Source organism: Nansenia antarctica (genome assembly GCF_963989245.1).
Source record: "Nansenia antarctica genome assembly, chromosome: 10".
NCBI classification, from domain to species: Eukaryota; Metazoa; Chordata; class Actinopteri; order Argentiniformes; family Microstomatidae; genus Nansenia; species Nansenia antarctica.
Window position 1 is genome coordinate 33880188 of NC_137680.1, and position 18565 is coordinate 33898752.

At 45.8% G+C, this 18565-nt stretch overlaps 1 protein-coding gene across 1 annotated transcript; it reads right to left on the reverse strand.

Moving 5' to 3' along the window:
- Nucleotides 1-219: 219 nt before the first annotated feature.
- Nucleotides 220-17334, reverse strand: ptdss1a (phosphatidylserine synthase 1a; the record flags this gene model as incomplete). Its single annotated transcript, XM_080540363.1, has 13 exons — nt 220-1229; nt 1574-1640; nt 2745-2813; nt 3094-3193; nt 3961-4026; nt 7824-7936; nt 9035-9176; nt 9895-10046; nt 12520-12678; nt 15787-15911; nt 16051-16095; nt 16454-16545; nt 17153-17334. 13 exons carry the CDS (start codon nt 17332-17334, stop codon nt 1132-1134), a joined length of 1410 nt encoding a protein of 469 aa, XP_080396489.1. The 3' UTR covers nt 220-1131.
- Between the last annotated feature and the right edge of the window lie 1231 nt (nt 17335-18565).

The following is an 18565-nucleotide window of genomic DNA, read 5'->3' on the forward strand; positions in this document are numbered from 1 at the left end:
TGACATTCCTCTAGAGAAACATGGATAGTTTCCAACACAGCCATGCAAATGCCATGTAGGAAGAATGTATATCATAAGAACATCCACATGGTAAAACAAAGCTACCTGCGCAGACAGGTGAAGCTTTCAGTGAGACATGCAAAACTATGAATGATTGCTCTCTCTGGTCTTAACAGTAAAAAAAAAAAAGAAAGAAAAAAAAAGAAAGAAATGATAGCAGCCACAGATGTACAGGGAGAGTCAAAATCACTCAAGGTCACGATGATTTCACAAAACACACAAACATAACAAATGTACAGTATTTCGAAAACAGAACAGAACCCAAAAAACTTGTATGGAGCGCCTAGCAAATTTAAAAAGTGCTTAAACCGTGTGCTTTGCTTTGATCCAAGTCTAACTCAAAACAACTTCTAATCCTCCATCCTTGCCAAAGCTGGTTTGCATTAAAATGTTCACATTCCACTCTTTGTTCAAGTCATAAAAACGAAAACAGTGACCCCTTACGAACATGAACCTGTAAATAGACATTTGATTATACGTTGGCCCAATATGAGAACCTTAAACCTCCCCAACAGTATCAAATAAGAGCCGTTGGACTGTGTATCTGTGATATATTTAAATAGTGTCTTCTTAAATTTCGAAATATATCAAACCAAATCACATATACAGTAGTCTGATGACACAACGTTTGACTGGTATATGAAAATGAACCAGTACTGTTCAAATAAACTATGAGTTATATATATTGGAAAGGATAACGTTCGCCAATCACAGTAGTTTACCAACTGCAATGAACATGCATTCTTCTGAGCGATACTGCCATCATATACACATACTGGGGATCGCTGGTCAACTGCAGGAGGAGAGGAGGTCAGACTGGGCCACATATATCGGGCCATGTCTCTATAGCGCATTTCCCTCCCCTCTCTTTATAAGACTGCATGGACATGCTGACACACCTTACCCCCAGCATCTTTTCCCCTCTCTACCTATCTCTGTCTTGTGGGTGGGTAGTTTTCTATAAAATGTTGAAATGCTGGAAAGTGTTCACATCTTTCCTCTTTCCTGCCTCCCTCTATCCTCCCGCCTCCTCCGTGGGAACTCTGAGAGGACCTCCACCGCGGGGCTCCTTTACTTCTTGTTCCCGAGGCCGTTGGTGGACTTGTTCTTTCCTGAACCTTTGCCTTTCCTCCTGGTGGGCAGCGGGGTGTCCTCCACCTCCACCTCTCCTGCAGGTTTTAAGGTTACGTTTTTAATTCAGGATTTTTCATATCCACAAAGTAGATATGGGTTATTGGACAGGTTAATGAATTAAATATTTAAATTCTATACCGAAGTTGAAAATATATCTACATTGCACTTTTACGTTTAAAGGAGGAGCAACAATTGTCTAACCACTAGAGGTCAGGCAACTACCAGACATTGGTTTCTTTGTGTCAACATTTGGATAAAATCCTCTGCAAATCCTCTACAAAGGGAGGCCTCAAATATTAAATGACATTTTATATAATCACTTTAATATGCAACGCTTCACCATGGATCAACGCAATGCTAGAAAAAAAGACCCCCTTACCTTTAAACACGTCAGACACACAGTCACTAGAGTCAGGGTAGCTGCTGTCTTCACATTCTGAGAGGCTCTGTGAAAGCACAGGGGGGCGTAACACATTACACACATACCATTCACGTATGCTGACCAGAGCCACATGCCAAAGTTGTAAAAGAGAATGACGGTTAGCGTAGTTAGTTCTATCTATGAGTGACACACACCCGGAGGTCATGTTCGTCAAGGGTATAACAGTCAGTTGGATTTTTATTGTAACTAAAAACACTTCTCCCAGGTGTGTAAACCAGCATTCACATACAGTCATGTGAGAAAGATAGGACACAACAGTTAACAGTTAACATATGCGTCACGGTCTGGTGAAAAGGTCTGCATGTCGGATGCAATTCTCGCAAATGACCAAAAAGCTTTATCTTTAAAAAATAAGAAGAAGAAAGTTTAATTGTTGAAGAGCCCACTCACTCAATGTAACAAACAACAGTTTTAGGATCACTAAATATGATAATTTGTGACTTGGATTCACTGTAATCATGTTCCGTCCTGCTTCAGGCTACTGGGTTAGTGAGACGTACGTTTTAGGACGTGTTCAAATCACTGTGTGATCATCTAATTATGTGTAGGCTAGTTATGTGTTTTTAGCATGTTGATGTTCTATCAGCATGTTGTGCTAAACATGCAGTTAGATGTTCATAGTGATTTAGCTGCTAGCTAGCTACCAACGCCATGGTAACAAACACGTCTGTTTTGATTCAAAGCGATTTTCTCCTGTATTTAGTTTGAGGGGTACCAACATTCAAATAAGCATAACTTCAACTATTTTTAGATTGCAATGTATAATACAGCATTTGAAAGCTTACAATCTGCACATTCATAATCTGGAAAAATGGAAGTTGCCCAAAATGACAGTAGCCCTACTTGAGGACCTTTTCACCAGACCTTGACACATTATGACTTCAAGACTGCTGAGCCATGAAAGACGAGAGAGACGAGAGCTGCAATTCTGGTGTTGATGCAAATACGTGTCCATGTAAATGTAAGGCATGCATTTAGAGAAGGATCTAGACCAGCCACATACCTTCTCTCTAAGAGAGGATCTACACATACATCCACATACCTTCTCTCTAAGAGAGGATCTACACATACATCCACATACCTTCTCTCTGAGAGGATCTACACATACCTTCTCTCTGGGGCCGTAATTCTCAGCGTACCAAACCATTCCATACAGGCACAGAAATGTGATGAAGGCCTAAAAGAAAGGCAACACCCGAGAGAGAGGTAATGATTAACATCAGAGTTGATAAACTAAAGGATTCATTTGTTGAAGCTGGATTCTCAAAGACATTCTCAAGTGTTGAAGTTTCATGACTGCTCCACTGTTCAAGGTCACTGTCAATTCATGTGTCAAACATTATGAAATAATCCAGCATGGCAGGCCCGACAATCACACACTCTAGTTTTAGGCGGGTTACTCATGACTGTCTTTCTTATCAACATCGGGATCGGTTCTTAACTTAACTTGAACTTACCACACACAGGAGCCAGAGGATCACATAGAGGACCTGTGTTTTGGAGAACAGGTCCTGACCAAACTTAATACATGCCAGCGCCTCCAGGAAGGCTATGGCCCTGTGTGATGTAAAGAGAGACACAGCGAGGTCGGTCACGCAGCTGAGCCTGATGGGAAATCAGCTCAATATCCCTCCCTGGCTCACAGGTGTTGACATGACAGAGTGAGATAGGGAACGTGAGAGGGTCAGAGAGTTAAGGGCATAAAGTTACATATATACATATATATATATAACGCCTATATGAGTGACTTCTCCACTGAGCAGACGTTTACATTCAAAATCACTAACCAAGATATAACATTCTGCCTAGTTCAATGTACAACTTGGCCGGGAAACACAAGGAGATTTTCCGATTTCATATGCCTATATATGGAAGTAGATAAGGGCATTTTATAGGTATTATAGTACTTTCGAGATCAAGTTAACACATACAAATCAAGAGACCCTTTTATCCCACACATTCTTACACAACATGTGCTTGACGACTTTGTTTTCCGGTAGGTTTCAATCTTGGCTAGCTCCAGGATAATGGCAGCTATTGTCTTGTGGTTTTATTGGCAGACTGTGTGGGCCTTGGTGGGTGTGTGTTAAAAGCCAGGCCGGCTACTGTTTCTCACCCCCACTGCTGCAGATCAGTTAACATTCACAACAACACTGCCTTTATCTGTGGTCCTCATCAGCTCTGTCTCACACCCGGCCCTCAGACTGGAGTTCATATCCAAACATACAGTCCCAACTGTAGAAACCTCCAAAACAACGCTCTGTTGACATGTTGACTCAAGGCAAGTCATCAAGGAATAACCCTTTTACAGGTTTGTGACTTACCCAAAGACCCAGCATTGGGTCCCGACTCGTTTGCACTGTGTGTCTGTCAGGTATGCATAATACTGCCTAAAACAGAGAGACAGAGCAAATTCAATGAGGAATATTATAATATGCAAGCCAAAACGTTCAGCCGGTTTACAGTTTACAGAGTGAAAGTCTCAAAGTGAGATTTAAAGCAGTTTTAAAATTGCGGTGAGGACGGTTCCCGAAGACAAAGGTGTTCAAGGGAAGGACAGAGGGTGGAAAGGGAAGGACAGAGGGTGGAAAGGGAAGGACAGAGGGTGAAGGGAAGGACAGAGGGTGAAGGGAAGGACAGAGGGTGGAAAGGGAAGGACAGAGGGTGAAGGGAAGGACAGAGGGTGGAAAGGGAAGGACAGAGGGTGAAAAGGGAAGGACAGAGGGTGGAAAGGGAAGGACAGAGGGTGGAAAGGGAAGGACAGAGGGTGAAGGGAAGGACAGAGGGTGAAGGGAAGGACAGAGGGTGGAAAGGGAAGGACAGAGGGTGGAAAGGGAAGGACAGAGGGTGGAAAGGGAAGGACAGAGGGTGGAAAGGGAAGGACAGAGGGTGAAGGGAAGGACAGAGGGTGGAAAGGGAAGGACAGAGGGTGAAGGGAAGGACAGAGGGTGAAGGGAAGGACAGAGGGTGAAGGGAAGGACAGAGGGTGGAAAGGGAAGGACAGAGGGTGGAAAGGGAAGGACAGAGGGTGGAAAGGGAAGGACAGAGGGTGGAAAGGGAAGGACAGAGGGTGGAAAGGGAAGGACAGAGGGTGAAGGGAAGGACAGAGGGTGAAGGGAAGGACAGAGGGTGGAAAGGGAAGGACAGAGGGTGAAGGGAAGGACAGAGGGTGAAGGGAAGGACAGAGGGTGAAAAGGGAAGGACAGAGGGTGAAAAGGGAAGGACAGAGGGTGAAAAGGGAAGGACAGAGGGTGAAGGGAAGGACAGAGGGTGAAGGGAAGGACAGAGGGTGAAGGGAAGGACAGAGGGTGAAGGGAAGGACAGAGGGTGGAAAGGGAAGGACAGAGGGTGGAAAGGGAAGGACAGAGGGTGGAAAGGGAAGGACAGAGGGTGGAAAGGGAAGGACAGAGGGTGAAGGGAAGGACAGAGGGTGAAGGGAAGGACAGAGGGTGGAAAGGGAAGGACAGAGGGTGAAGGGAAGGACAGAGGGTGAAGGGAAGGACAGAGGGTGAAAAGGGAAGGACAGAGGGTGAAAAGGGAAGGACAGAGGGTGAAAAGGGAAGGACAGAGGGTGAAGGGAAGGACAGAGGGTGAAGGGAAGGACAGAGGGTGAAGGGAAGGACAGAGGGTGAAGGGAAGGACAGAGGGTGAAGGGAAGGACAGAGGGTGAAGGGAAGGACAGAGGGTGGAAAGGGAAGGACAGAGGGTGGAAAGGGAAGGACAGAGGGTGGAAAGGGAAGGACAGAGGGTGAAGGGAAGGACAGAGGGTGAAGGGAAGGACAGAGGGTGGAAAGGGAAGGACAGAGGGTGAAGGGAAGGACAGAGGGTGAAGGGAAGGACAGAGGGTGGAAAGGGAAGGACAGAGGGTGAAGGGAAGGACAGAGGGTGGAAAGGGAAGGACAGAGGGTGAAGGGAAGGACAGAGGGTGGAAAGGGAAGGACAGAGGGTGGAAAGGGAAGGACAGAGGGTGGAAAGGGAAGGACAGAGGGTGAAGGGAAGGACAGAGGGTGAAGGGAAGGACAGAGGGTGAAGGGAAGGACAGAGGGTGAAGGGAAGGACAGAGGGTGAAGGGAAGGACAGAGGGTGAAGGGAAGGACAGAGGGTGGAAAGGGAAGGACAGAGGGTGAAGGGAAGGACAGAGGGTGAAGGGAAGGACAGAGGGTGAAAAGGGAAGGACAGAGGGTGAAGGGAAGGACAGAGGGTGAAGGGAAGGACAGAGGGTGAAGGGAAGGACAGAGGGTGGAAAGGGAAGGACAGAGGGTGAAGGGAAGGACAGAGGGTGAAGGGAAGGACAGAGGGTGGAAAGGGAAGGACAGAGGGTGGAAAGGGAAGGACAGAGGGTGGAAAGGGAAGGACAGAGGGTGGAAAGGGAAGGACAGAGGGTGAAGGGAAGGACAGAGGGTGAAGGAAAGGACAGAGGGTGGAAAGGGAAGGACAGAGGGTGAAGGGAAGGACAGAGGGTGAAGGGAAGGACAGAGGGTGGAAAGGGAAGGACAGAGGGTGAAGGGAAGGACAGAGGGTGGAAAGGGAAGGACAGAGGGTGAAGGGAAGGACAGAGGGTGGAAAGGGAAGGACAGAGGGTGGAAAGGGAAGGACAGAGGGTGGAAAGGGAAGGACAGAGGGTGAAGGGAAGGACAGAGGGTGAAGGGAAGGACAGAGGGTGAAGGGAAGGACAGAGGGTGAAGGGAAGGACAGAGGGTGAAGGGAAGGACAGAGGGTGAAGGGAAGGACAGAGGGTGGAAAGGGAAGGACAGAGGGTGAAGGGAAGGACAGAGGGTGAAGGGAAGGACAGAGGGTGAAGGGAAGGACAGAGGGTGGAAAGGGAAGGACAGAGGGTGGAAAGGGAAGGACAGAGGGTGAAGGGAAGGACAGAGGGTGGAAAGGGAAGGACAGAGGGTGAAGGGAAGGACAGAGGGTGAAGGGAAGGACAGAGGGTGGAAAGGGAAGGACAGAGGGTGGAAAGGGAAGGACAGAGGGTGAAGGGAAGGACAGAGGGTGGAAAGGGAAGGACAGAGGGTGGAAAGGGAAGGACAGAGGGTGAAGGGAAGGACAGAGGGTGGAAAGGGAAGGACAGAGGGTGGAAAGGGAAGGACAGAGGGTGGAAAGGGAAGGACAGAGGGTGAAAAGGGAAGGACAGAGGGTGAAGGGAAGGACAGAGGGTGAAGGGAAGGACAGAGGGTGGAAAGGGAAGGACAGAGGGTGGAAAGGGAAGGACAGAGGGTGAAGGGAAGGACAGAGGGTGGAAAGGGAAGGACAGAGGGTGGAAAGGGAAGGACAGAGGGTGAAGGGAAGGACAGAGGGTGAAGGGAAGGACAGAGGGTGAAGGGAAGGACAGAGGGTGAAGGGAAGGACAGAGGGTGGAAAGGGAAGGACAGAGGGTGAAGGGAAGGACAGAGGGTGGAAAGGGAAGGACAGAGGGTGGAAAGGGAAGGACAGAGGGTGGAAAGGGAAGGACAGAGGGTGAAGGGAAGGACAGAGGGTGAAGGGAAGGACAGAGGGTGGAAAGGGAAGGACAGAGGGTGAAGGGAAGGACAGAGGGTGAAGGGAAGGACAGAGGGTGAAGGGAAGGACAGAGGGTGAAGGGAAGGACAGAGGGTGAAGGGAAGGACAGAGGGTGGAAAGGGAAGGACAGAGGGTGAAGGGAAGGACAGAGGGTGGAAAGGGAAGGACAGAGGGTGAAGGGAAGGACAGAGGGTGGAAAGGGAAGGACAGAGGGTGGAAAGGGAAGGACAGAGGGTGGAAAGGGAAGGACAGAGGGTGAAGGGAAGGACAGAGGGTGAAGGGAAGGACAGAGGGTGAAGGGAAGGACAGAGGGTGAAGGGAAGGACAGAGGGTGAAAAGGGAAGGACAGAGGGTGAAGGGAAGGACAGAGGGTGAAAAGGGAAGGACAGAGGGTGAAGGGAAGGACAGAGGGTGAAGGGAAGGACAGAGGGTGGAAAGGGAAGGACAGAGGGTGGAAAGGGAAGGACAGAGGGTGAAGGGAAGGACAGAGGGTGGAAAGGGAAGGACAGAGGGTGAAGGGAAGGACAGAGGGTGGAAAGGGAAGGACAGAGGGTGGAAAGGGAAGGACAGAGGGTGAAAAGGGAAGGACAGAGGGTGAAAAGGGAAGGACAGAGGGTGAAGGAAAGGACAGAGGGTGAAGGGAAGGACAGAGGGTGAAAAGGGGTGAGTATGGCAGAGTTCCTACCTCACTGTAGGCGCTGTGATGATGCCAACAAAGAGGATGCGACACCAGCTCAGGGCGTGGCACGCTGGGAACACAAAGATGTGCTTCAGGAAGAACGTATTCAATTCTGTCAGCTAAAAGAGAAAAGGAAAAAGGAGGGGGGGGGAAAAGAGAGTTATCCAGCAACACAACATGAGGAACAACAGTTGTTCTCCATTTACTAGAGCTACATTAATCTCAATTAAATTCAACTTGCCCACAAATGACGAAATGCACATACTCCAAGTTTCAATTAGAACAGTACCACAGTACCACAGTACCACAGTCCAGCTCTGAGGTCGCGGGGTTTAGGAGGTTGGAGGTTCACAGTGTCCCAGTTCCTCTCATCCAACACACTGAAAGACTGAGGCCTGCCTTATTACTCCCTCATTTGGCCTAGACCCTCTGGAGAGGAGCTAAACTGTGGCCACTCTGAGTCCCCTGTGCACCCCCCCACCCCACCCCCACCTCTCTCCAACTACTCTCAAAGACTGGTAATTACTATTTAAAGCCCCCAGAGTGTTGGGAACGGGCCTGAATGAGGGAGGGTAGAGGACTATTCTGTTTCATCACCACACAAAAGGCAGAGAAGAGCCAGCTTTCATCGCCATGGCAGCCAGCATGGAGGAAGGGAAGGGGGGGGGGGGTGACGGGTGATTTTTTGGCAACCTCTCTGGGTAAGTTAACAGTGGAACGCTGGGGCTTACTCGAGTTCTCAATCCATGGTGTCCCCTGTCCAGAAATTGCACCTCCAGCTCGTCCAGCTTGTCTTACACCCTTAAGAGATGAGCTGCTTATATGGAAGTACTGGAACAGCTCTCTACGACGCAAGACTAGAGATCCATCTTGGACTGCTGTACATTAAGCAACAGTGCAGTCACTTAGCAGTCAATTAGCCTGGGCCTTTACAATGTGGAGTGCATCTAATCAGAGCGAGTCTGAATGAAGGCAAAGTGAGAACAGGACACACAAATTTACCGTTACATTTTTACCATTTAGCAGACGCTTTTATCCAAAGCGACTTACAATTAGAGATCACAGGACAGTCTCCCTGGAGTAACTTAGTGCTAAGTGCCTTACTCAAGGGCACACTAGTGGTGGTGTTCCCAGGCGGGATTTAAACTCATGACCTTCTGATCACCAGTCCAACTCACGATCCACTCTCCACTAGGCCATCAATATCCCCTATTTACCTGCCAGATGATCATGAAGAGATAGACTCCCGTCACCCGCTGAAGGGAGGAATTGGGGTCGAACCAGCGCACGTATGTCCAGCTGGCCGGGGTGAACTGAAGCACCGCACGTTTGATCTTCCCCGTGGTGGTGTGGATGTCCCTGGGCAGAGAGAGACACAGAGGAGTCACAAAGGCTTGCAGACAGACACACAATAAGATAAGTACTGTGTCAGGACATGGGGGGAACATGGGCGAATACAATACCATAACATCAATCATTCAAGTCTACTTCACAGTACAGAGTTTCCACTGGTCAGTGAGCAACACGCCTGATTAAATCTCACAACAAAAAGACAGCTTTTTAAATTATTATTATTATTATTTTTATTGGTTAGCTACTGACAACAAACGAATGGGACGAGCTAAACAGAAGCGTTGCAAGTGGAACTGTCATGGCAAATGCTGTCCGGGCGGCCACAATGTTTCCGTGTGACGTCATCAGGTCTATCGAACGCCCTCGCTATGGCAATGCTAGCATTCTGGACAGATTTATTGCGAAGAAGCTAGTGTTTTAGAACATACTGAAACTACCTAGCTAGCTAGATTCGTCCGGGCTGCCAGAATGTGTCTGGGTGACGTAATCGCAGACACTAGCATTCCGGACATTCCCACGGTAACTTTACAGCTCGCCTCGATGTACCTCGTACACAATCCGGACATTCATCTGCGGTAGAGCTTACTCAGGAATGTCCGGAATCTGTCCAGAATGCTAGCTTTCGGCATGGCAAGGGCGTTCAAAATCCCGGGACAATTTTTGGCCACCCCGGACAGTATTTGTCATGACAGCTCCCTGGTTAAAAAAACGTGGGAGAACCTACTTGATGCTGGCCCAGTGGTAGGTGCGCATCTCTAGGAAGCGGCAGACGGTCATGCCCATCCAGATGCCCCCTCCGTTACACAGCAGGATGTCCAGGATCACCTGGTCCCACCAACACTCAGCGAAGTTAGGCAGCAGGTGCATGAAGAACAGCTAGAGAGGGAAGAGAGGTCACATTTACATTTTTACATTTTTGGCATTTAGCAGACGCCTTACTCCAAAGCGACTTACAATCGCTACATTTGACTAAGCAAGTTAATCATCAATCCACCAGTCGTAGCAGGAAGAGTGACCTAGCTCAGGCCAGGGGCCATTGGCAGTCATCGTGATAGAAGAAGAAAGATGTTTATTTAGTTATTTTAATTAATAGACACTAAGACACTGGAGCAAGGGGGCAGTAGAAGTCTTAGGAGGCATAGTATAGGGGAAAGCAGGTGTCTTAGGAGAGGGGTAGTAATGCTAAGTGCTGGGGGTAGTAATGTCTCAGGAGGAGCAGTTAAGGTGTAGCCTGAAGAGATGGGTGGATACTGTGAGGCCCTGTGCAGTAGCAGGGCCCAGTTAGTTCAAATCTTCTTTTTTTTTGCTATCCAGGATCAGATCTGGCTGGCTGATTGAGTTGGCTGATTGAGTCGTCTATATGCAGGCATGAAAACAGGTCGGGGTGAAAAAGGTGAGAAGGATACGAGACCCGGATCCTGCTAGGGCAGTCGGAGACTGAGAGCCAAAAAAGATTATTGGGGTACCAGAAAGAGACACATCATACATGCGGGCTCACAAAAGCTCTCCCTCTCACTCTCCCTCACTCTCACACACACTCACACACACTCCAATAGGCTACGAGACCAGTGGCGTCATTTCAGCAAAAGCCACGATATGGCATGGTACCGAATGGGGGGGTAGAGGTGGAATTTTTTTCTCCAAATCAGTTATGCAATAGTACATTTTAGTGAGTTGTTTCTGTACAAAAACGAAAATATGAATGTATAATTAAGTGCAAATAAAGTATCTTTACATGTTCACATATGTTGTATAAGAAACTAGACTGACAACTTCTCATGAAATGCGCAACAGCGCAGCTTTAATATAAGCTAGTACAGTGTTTCCCAAACTGTGGGGGGTACTGCAGGGGGGGCGCGAAAAAAAGAATAAAATAAATATATATATATATTTGATGACGCCCTTAGTCTGTGTACTACGGTAGCAGTCGCACTGTTATTCTGTTGCTGAAGAGAATACCGAGTCTGCTTTACTTATTGTTCATACGCGATTCATGTGCACCCAAGCTCAACACATATATACCATATATCTGCCATATATCATACTTCTGTTATATATCGAAAAATATGATGATAAATACATATAAAATGGAGGTATGATATATATGGCAGTCTCACGCGCCTGTCACGTCTCCAGTACATTAGAACTTCGCATCCTTTGATACATATGGCGGGATGTAAGGATCTTGTAACTTCGCAAACAATGGCAGAATTGAAATAGTTTACTCTATGTTCAACTGCCGCGGCGTTGCCTTTAATATACAAATATTGTATGACCCTCAGCCTGCTCACACGGCGCGGCTCCACGGTTCTTTGGTGGAAAGGCATTTTTACGAACTCCCAGCGAAATCAAAACACGAAAATCTTCTCTCACTACCTTTTCCAGTTGAACATAGAGTAAACTATTTAAATGTTGCCATTGTTTGCGATGTATCAAAGGATGCAAAGTTCTAATGTAGCTACTGGAGATGTGACAGGCGCTTGAGACTGCCATATATATCTGCCATATATCATACCTCAGTTTGTATGTATTCATCATCATATTTTTCGGGCATTTAGCTCATTAAACGGCGAAAATCACTGGCGGACCTGGGTTGCGATTCCATTTAATTTACAGGGAACTATGTGTGAAAGGGGCTAACAGCTTGCAAAATAGGCTGACAACGCTAACGTTAGTAGTTATCTGTACTGTATCTGTACTGCACTTAGTAATGTTAGTACCAAAGTTAGTCATCTATCGTTAGCTAGCAATTTGTATTTTGTTAACGTTACATTCTTATCTCAGTATTTGCGACTTCAGTCCTTGTCTTCTCTCAGCAACCGCGGCTGACGTTCTGTCACCAATTTCTTCAACAAGGAGTTTCACGCGCACATCACAGTTTCAGCCCTTCACGCCTGCGCACCTGTTCGCTACGTTGCTTCGCTTTTCTGTAGCCCGGGCCATCAACGGCCCATCAAAATCTAATCTTTCGAACGTTCAACGTGCATTCCAGACTAATGGGCCGCTCAGCTCCGCCCCCCCCCCCCCCCCCAAAAAAAACCCTCATCGGATCTATATGATTCAGGGAAGTCACCTATTTTGAATTCAAAACGGCTAATTTCGACAAAAGGTGAGCGATTATCATGCCTGTATATGGGGAAATCAGCCAGCTCAATCTGATCCTGGAGAAGAATCCAGATCATTTTGATACAGATTAAACGTTTTGAACAACTGGGCCCAGATGTTTAGGTGGTTTTAGAGGACCGCTCAGGCCTTTTTCCAACCCTCTGTCTGTTCCCACCGTTCTGACACACTGCTACGGGAGATCCATCCAGTGTGTGTGTGTGTGTGTGTGTGTGTGTGTGTGTACCTCAGTGAGCTCCCAAGTGATACTGATGGTCCAGCAGAGGCCGTAGCTGCGGATGAGCAGGGCCTTCATGCCCCAGCCCCAGAAGTGACTGAAGGCAAAGATGTCAAAGTGACTCACGATTCGCTCCCAGGTGATCACATGACAGTTTACAGCATATTCCTACAGAGAACAGAGAACATAGGTTATTGTCCACCAACCATGAAATTGAAGATGATGATTCTACTACAATTCGGTCTGTCTGTTCGTATGTCACAAGCTCTTTCTCCACCATTGGGATCATTTTAATGAAACCAAGTTGAATGATGTTTTGAGGTGATGCCAACTCAACATTAAACACGTCATAATAGGGTGCACAGTGGAGAGCTAGGAGTGTACCCTAATGCAGTAGCCATAGTCTATATGCTCTAAGGAAGCAAGACTGATAAACTGATCAAACAAGCCCTACGGGTTTCAGTGACTTTTCATTCTGGCTACGAATGCAGCTGTAGGAGTGAAGTCTGTTATGCAGATGAATACAGACAGATACTTGGCCTATATCAATATAGAAACCAGAGTTTGTGTTACCAAAGTTTATAACCAGTAGCATTTGTAAGCAAATAATTTGGCTGAGCAAATATTTTGTCTTAGCCTTTCGGTGAAATTCGTTTTTAAGTAAAGGTGTCTTATATCAATAGAGTTAGTATATCATAGTAGCCTATGGCGCCCAAATCATTTCTCTGTTTGGTCACAGAAAGTGATCGTAAAAAAGTGACTGTAAAAAGTTGGTGAATAAACATCTTGCTTCATTCACAGACTTCATTCCACCACTCTCCTTTTACAGAGGGGCGCTCTATCATCCTATATCATTGTCATCCTATATCATCCTATATCATCCTATGTCATCCTATATCATTCTATCATCCTATATCATTGTCATCCTATGTCATCCTATATCATTCTGTCATCCTATGTCATTCTGTCATCCTATATCATTCTGTCATCCTATATCATCCTATGTCATCCTATCCGGTTGTTAAGTCTGACGTCAAACGTGACGTTTTGCAATTTCCGGGTCCAAACCAGAAATTCTCCGCACCAGAATACCAGTGTACTACAGCGGTAGAATGACAGTTTAATCATTTTTTAGACTCGGATCTATTCATACAACAAGGGACACAGCACTTCCCCGTTTTCCCCATATTGTCAGGGTATTTGAGCCTCGGAAAAGCGCTATATAAATACAATTTATTATTATTATTATTGCGGCATTTTGAAGAAAGCGCCTCAGCCAACTTTGGACCCGGAAACACGTCACGACTTAACAACCGAATATCATCATGTCATTCATGGGGGACAACATGTTCACTGTGCAGTAGACTGGGTTGAATAGGGCGGCAGGGTTTCCGTTAACCGGTAATTCCCGGACTTTGTCCGGTAAAAGTTGTTGAAGTCCGACAAATTGAAAACTCGTCGGACATAAATGTCCGGTGAAAATAATTCCCTCTAAGCACAATTTGAATACAATTCGCTAAAGTTCACATTCTGATTCCTTCTATTTTAAAAAAGACGAATATATAGGCTATGTATTTATTTTATTATGATATGATTTGACACCGGCATGATGATGACTCCTAATGTGTAGGCTGCCTATGCGAAACAGCGGTTGTTTCCGGTGTGCGCTATAACTCGTGCACAATCGAGTCGAGGCAGAGAGGAGGATAGCGATGTTTCTCTCTGTGATAGTGTGATTATGCAAGCCTTTTCTGAAAGGGATTGAAAGGGACCCGATTGTTTCAGCTTCTCCCAGGGAGAAAGTGGTAGAGTTACCATCCTCCCCGAGTCCTACCATACCATCCGCTGACAGCCTATCTCTGCCTGTAACCGGCGAGCGATTGCGTGTCGCTCAAGTAGCTGATCAGTCATTAAACAAATGTTTTTTACATGCAGCTAGTGAGGAATTATAAATAGGGGGCAACGTAGTTTATTTCCTTAACGATGGGATATTAATGCGTAAATGGTCTCCTCCTAATGCAAATGGTTGTGAGTGGAATACTGTAAAACAAGTGGTTGTGCCTGTGGGTTATAGACAACAGGTGTTATCTGTAGCACATGAGAGCCAGTGGTCAGGACATTTAGGTATAACTAAAACTTATCAGCTGATATTGAAACATTTCTTTTGGCCCGGACTGAAGGCGGATGTTGCCAAGCACTGCCGCTGTTGCCATACTTGTCAGATGGCGGGTAAGCCTAATCAATCCATTCCACCCGCACCATTGCATCCCATTCCTGCTATAGGGGAGCCATTTGAACGTGTAATAATTGATTGTGTTGGACCTTTGCCTAGGACTAAAAGTGGAAGTCAGTATTTGCTTACTATTATGTGCGCTGCTACTCGTTTTCCCGAAGCTGTTCCGTTGCGTAACATATCAGCCAGCTCAGTGGTGAAAGCTTTAACAACGTTTTTTTCCACATTCGGTCTTCCTCTTGTTATACAATCTGACCAGGGCACTAACTTTCAGTCTAAGCTTTTCAAACAAGCCCTAAGAACGTTAGGGGTACGATGTCACGCCAGAAGCCTACATGCTTGCACTGTTCAATAAAATGTTATACATCTAGACATTGTGGTATTTCTTTATATACGTATCCCAGCCTGCCTATTGTTTCTCAATAAACAGTTATGTTCTCCTCATTGACATACTCCCGAGTCCGATTAAGTATGATTTGACAGGCAGCTAAACGAAATGCCTTCCCAACCAGCGAGACCTGGTTATAGAAATGACGTTGTTTTATTGATAAAAAAAAGGGTAAAACTGGAAAGAGAAAATAGAAAACTCACATTAATCCCAAACAATTTAACAAACTTCAGTTAACGTAATGTGGAGTCTGTTCATTGATCGATGCTGTCTGTTCAGTTCCCAGTGAGGCGCCCGTTCAGCGCTGGACATAATGGCATAGCGCGCATGCGAATCATGTTATATTATTATATATTATATAGCTCGCATCTAATCGTATCGGATGAGAAATAGACATTAAATGGCATATATAGGCCGCTACACAACAGTAATCACCGCGACAAACAGCTATATTAGTTTAGTTTTGTTTTTTTTTTTATATTTTAATATGATGACCGGAATATATCACGTTTGTCCGGTAAATCGAAATCTTCCCGGACACGATGTCCGGCGGCAATTTTTTCTAACGGAAACCCTGTAGGGCGGTATGCATGTTCATTGACATAGCAAGTAATTCTCAGCTGTGTGGCACCGTAGTGTTCCTAGCATCTCTCACCATGACGTCAGCCTCCCGGGTGGCATAGCGCAGGTTGGGGTCCAGCCAGTACATGATGTGCTTTACCTGCTCCCAGTTCAGGAAGTTGATGAAGACCAGGAACAGGAAGTAGAGGACACTCAGACCTGATGATGGGATGTAGACATAAGAGATGTATGATTCAAGCAGTGCAGAGATTGACTCAACTCAAGCACTGTCCTGAGACAATAGCAACAATTGCTATTCTTACAAAATAGAGAAACATTTATGGTCAAGCTCACTCACCGAAAACCATGCGCCATATTGCAGGGTGCGGTCTCGTAAATGGTCCTGGAATGACGCAGGAAAATAATATTGGTGACTTGATTGATGTTGTGTTTTTTTCAATTTTATTATTCACTCGTATTGGTACTGTATATATTGTGTGTCTTGATTATTGTTGTGTTGTCGTCTTGTTGTTGTAGGTACTGTAGCTTGTTCAGCATGGAGAATACTATATAATAAAGTTGATTTGAATTGAATTCATGAAGGAGTCCCGTTAAAGGACTTACTAATCTAAAGTCACTTCAGTTGGCCTGTGCAATAATAGGGATAGAACCTTTGTTTAACTATCATTAGCTGCTATGGCACAGGATCTCCAAATGGTATCTGTCCTCCACCAGTGGGTCGATGGAGAGTTTGTCCTTACCGTTAGGAAAGGCCAGGATACTGATGATCAGGAAGAAGGAGATGACCAGGATGAGGCCTATCCAGAGGTTATTGTCAAAGTTCCCATCGTCTCTGACATCAAGACAAGAAGCAAGAGCGTCACCAATCCCGATAAGACATATCATTAAGGTACAATCACCTGTGTCAGCAGCACATGAGCAATGGTAGGTTTGACCCCCAACATGATTGAGGGGTTCATGTCTCCTCCATCACTTGTAGGCTACTGAATGTAGAATAGCCTGATCCACCTCGCAGATCTCTCATAGACATAGTTAATCAGTACCGACCGACCGAGCTCTGCTAGGATCAGGCAGGTTTGTCTGATGATAGATCAGTCTGGATGGGGATGAAGAGGCATGGGATGCAGCAGCTCATAGATAATAATGGAACAGTGGGTCGCGGATGCAAGATCCAACCACGTAGTGCATGCCGCTCCGCACCAATGTTACATCAATAATCGCCATAATAATATGACATGTTTTAGAACTACCTTCTACCAACGACCTGGGCGAGTTAGCTACCGTCACTATGCAGATATCCTCATTCATTCATTGGAGAAAAACAAACTGATCAGCAGCTCTAATGTGGATGTTATCCACCCATCCGGTTGGTTGTAGCAGGCGGACAGACTGACACCAGAGCATCCAGCTAGGCGCTAGCTCTCTGCTAACTCACTTACCTTGTAAATGCGAAGTACATCAGGCTGAGCACCGTGCATGTTAACAGCGTGATGGTGTGCGGCTTGTAGAAGAAGTCGATGGTAATATCTTCTACTTGCTGCTCGTTGATCATACGGAAATGCATCCTGTAATTCACATCATCTTTGCTCAGGGTGCGGGACTCGTAACACAGGGAAGCCATACTTGAATGAACTTCACCCCCTTTAGAATAACATGGAGCCTCGAGGCTGATCACTGTGTTCCATGAGGAACACACAGACAAGCGCACGTTCACGAGCAAGTTACATTAGTGTCCGAAAGCGATGACCTCGATAAAATCGCCAAAACAAAAAGGATAGGAACCCTTTCCGAAAGTACGGGCTGCACGGCAATGCAAGTGTTAATGTGAAACGAGTTAAACGAGTTAAATAAATAAAGTCTAAATGTTGATTGGTGTGTGTGTGTGTGTGTGTGTGCGTGTAGGGAGTGCCCCCTATGGAAAGCCGAATGGGTCAATCACGTGCCTCGTCTCTTTTTGTAAAGCAGTTTCCCCCCTCGTGAGGTTATTTCCGTGCATGTCATGAGGTATCATCATTGGCCTTGAGTGGGACAGACATTTAAACTCATAAGTGGACAAGTAAATTATTTGTGTGTCATACATTTTTGCACAAAAAGTCATTAGTACAAGTATAATTGCAAACGAACTATAGGTCTTATTATAATTATAATGCATTGTGAACTTATGGTCTCCTGTTTGACAAGCAATAGATACTTAAAAGACATTCTGCACTTCCTCATGTATCTATTTTTGTGCATTTGCCACCCTCAAGTGGTGGTCTTTAGAGTGTTACAGCCTGGTATGTTCATGAATATGATATTGACATGTCATCAAGTCAATATCAATAATCATGTAGTCAAATAACTACAATGAAACTATGATTGACTTTCATTGATGTAAATGTAATAATACAATATGCCAATTACTAACTTCATAGTTTATAGTTGAATAGAGTAACTTTAAACTTCTACTCAGACCTGACCACCTTCAAACCAAACCAGACTTTCTTTAAAATAATGTTTTGACTTGAATCCTTCTGCACTTTTAACGAACACTATTAGGAACACTATACTCATACTGGGTAGGACCTCCCTTTGCTCTCAAAACAACCTCAATTCTTCATGGCATCAATTCCATAAGATGTTGGAAACAGTCCATTGAGATTCTGGTCCATGATGACATGATTGCATCACGCAATTCCTGCAGATTTTACAGGTTCACTTTCAATCTCCTATTCTACCACAGCCCAAAGGTGTTCTATTAGATTCAGATCCGGTGACTGGGAAGGCCACTGAAGAACACTGAACTCACTGTCATGTTCATGAAACCAGTTGGAGACAACTTTTGCTTTGTGACATGCTGCATTATCATGCTG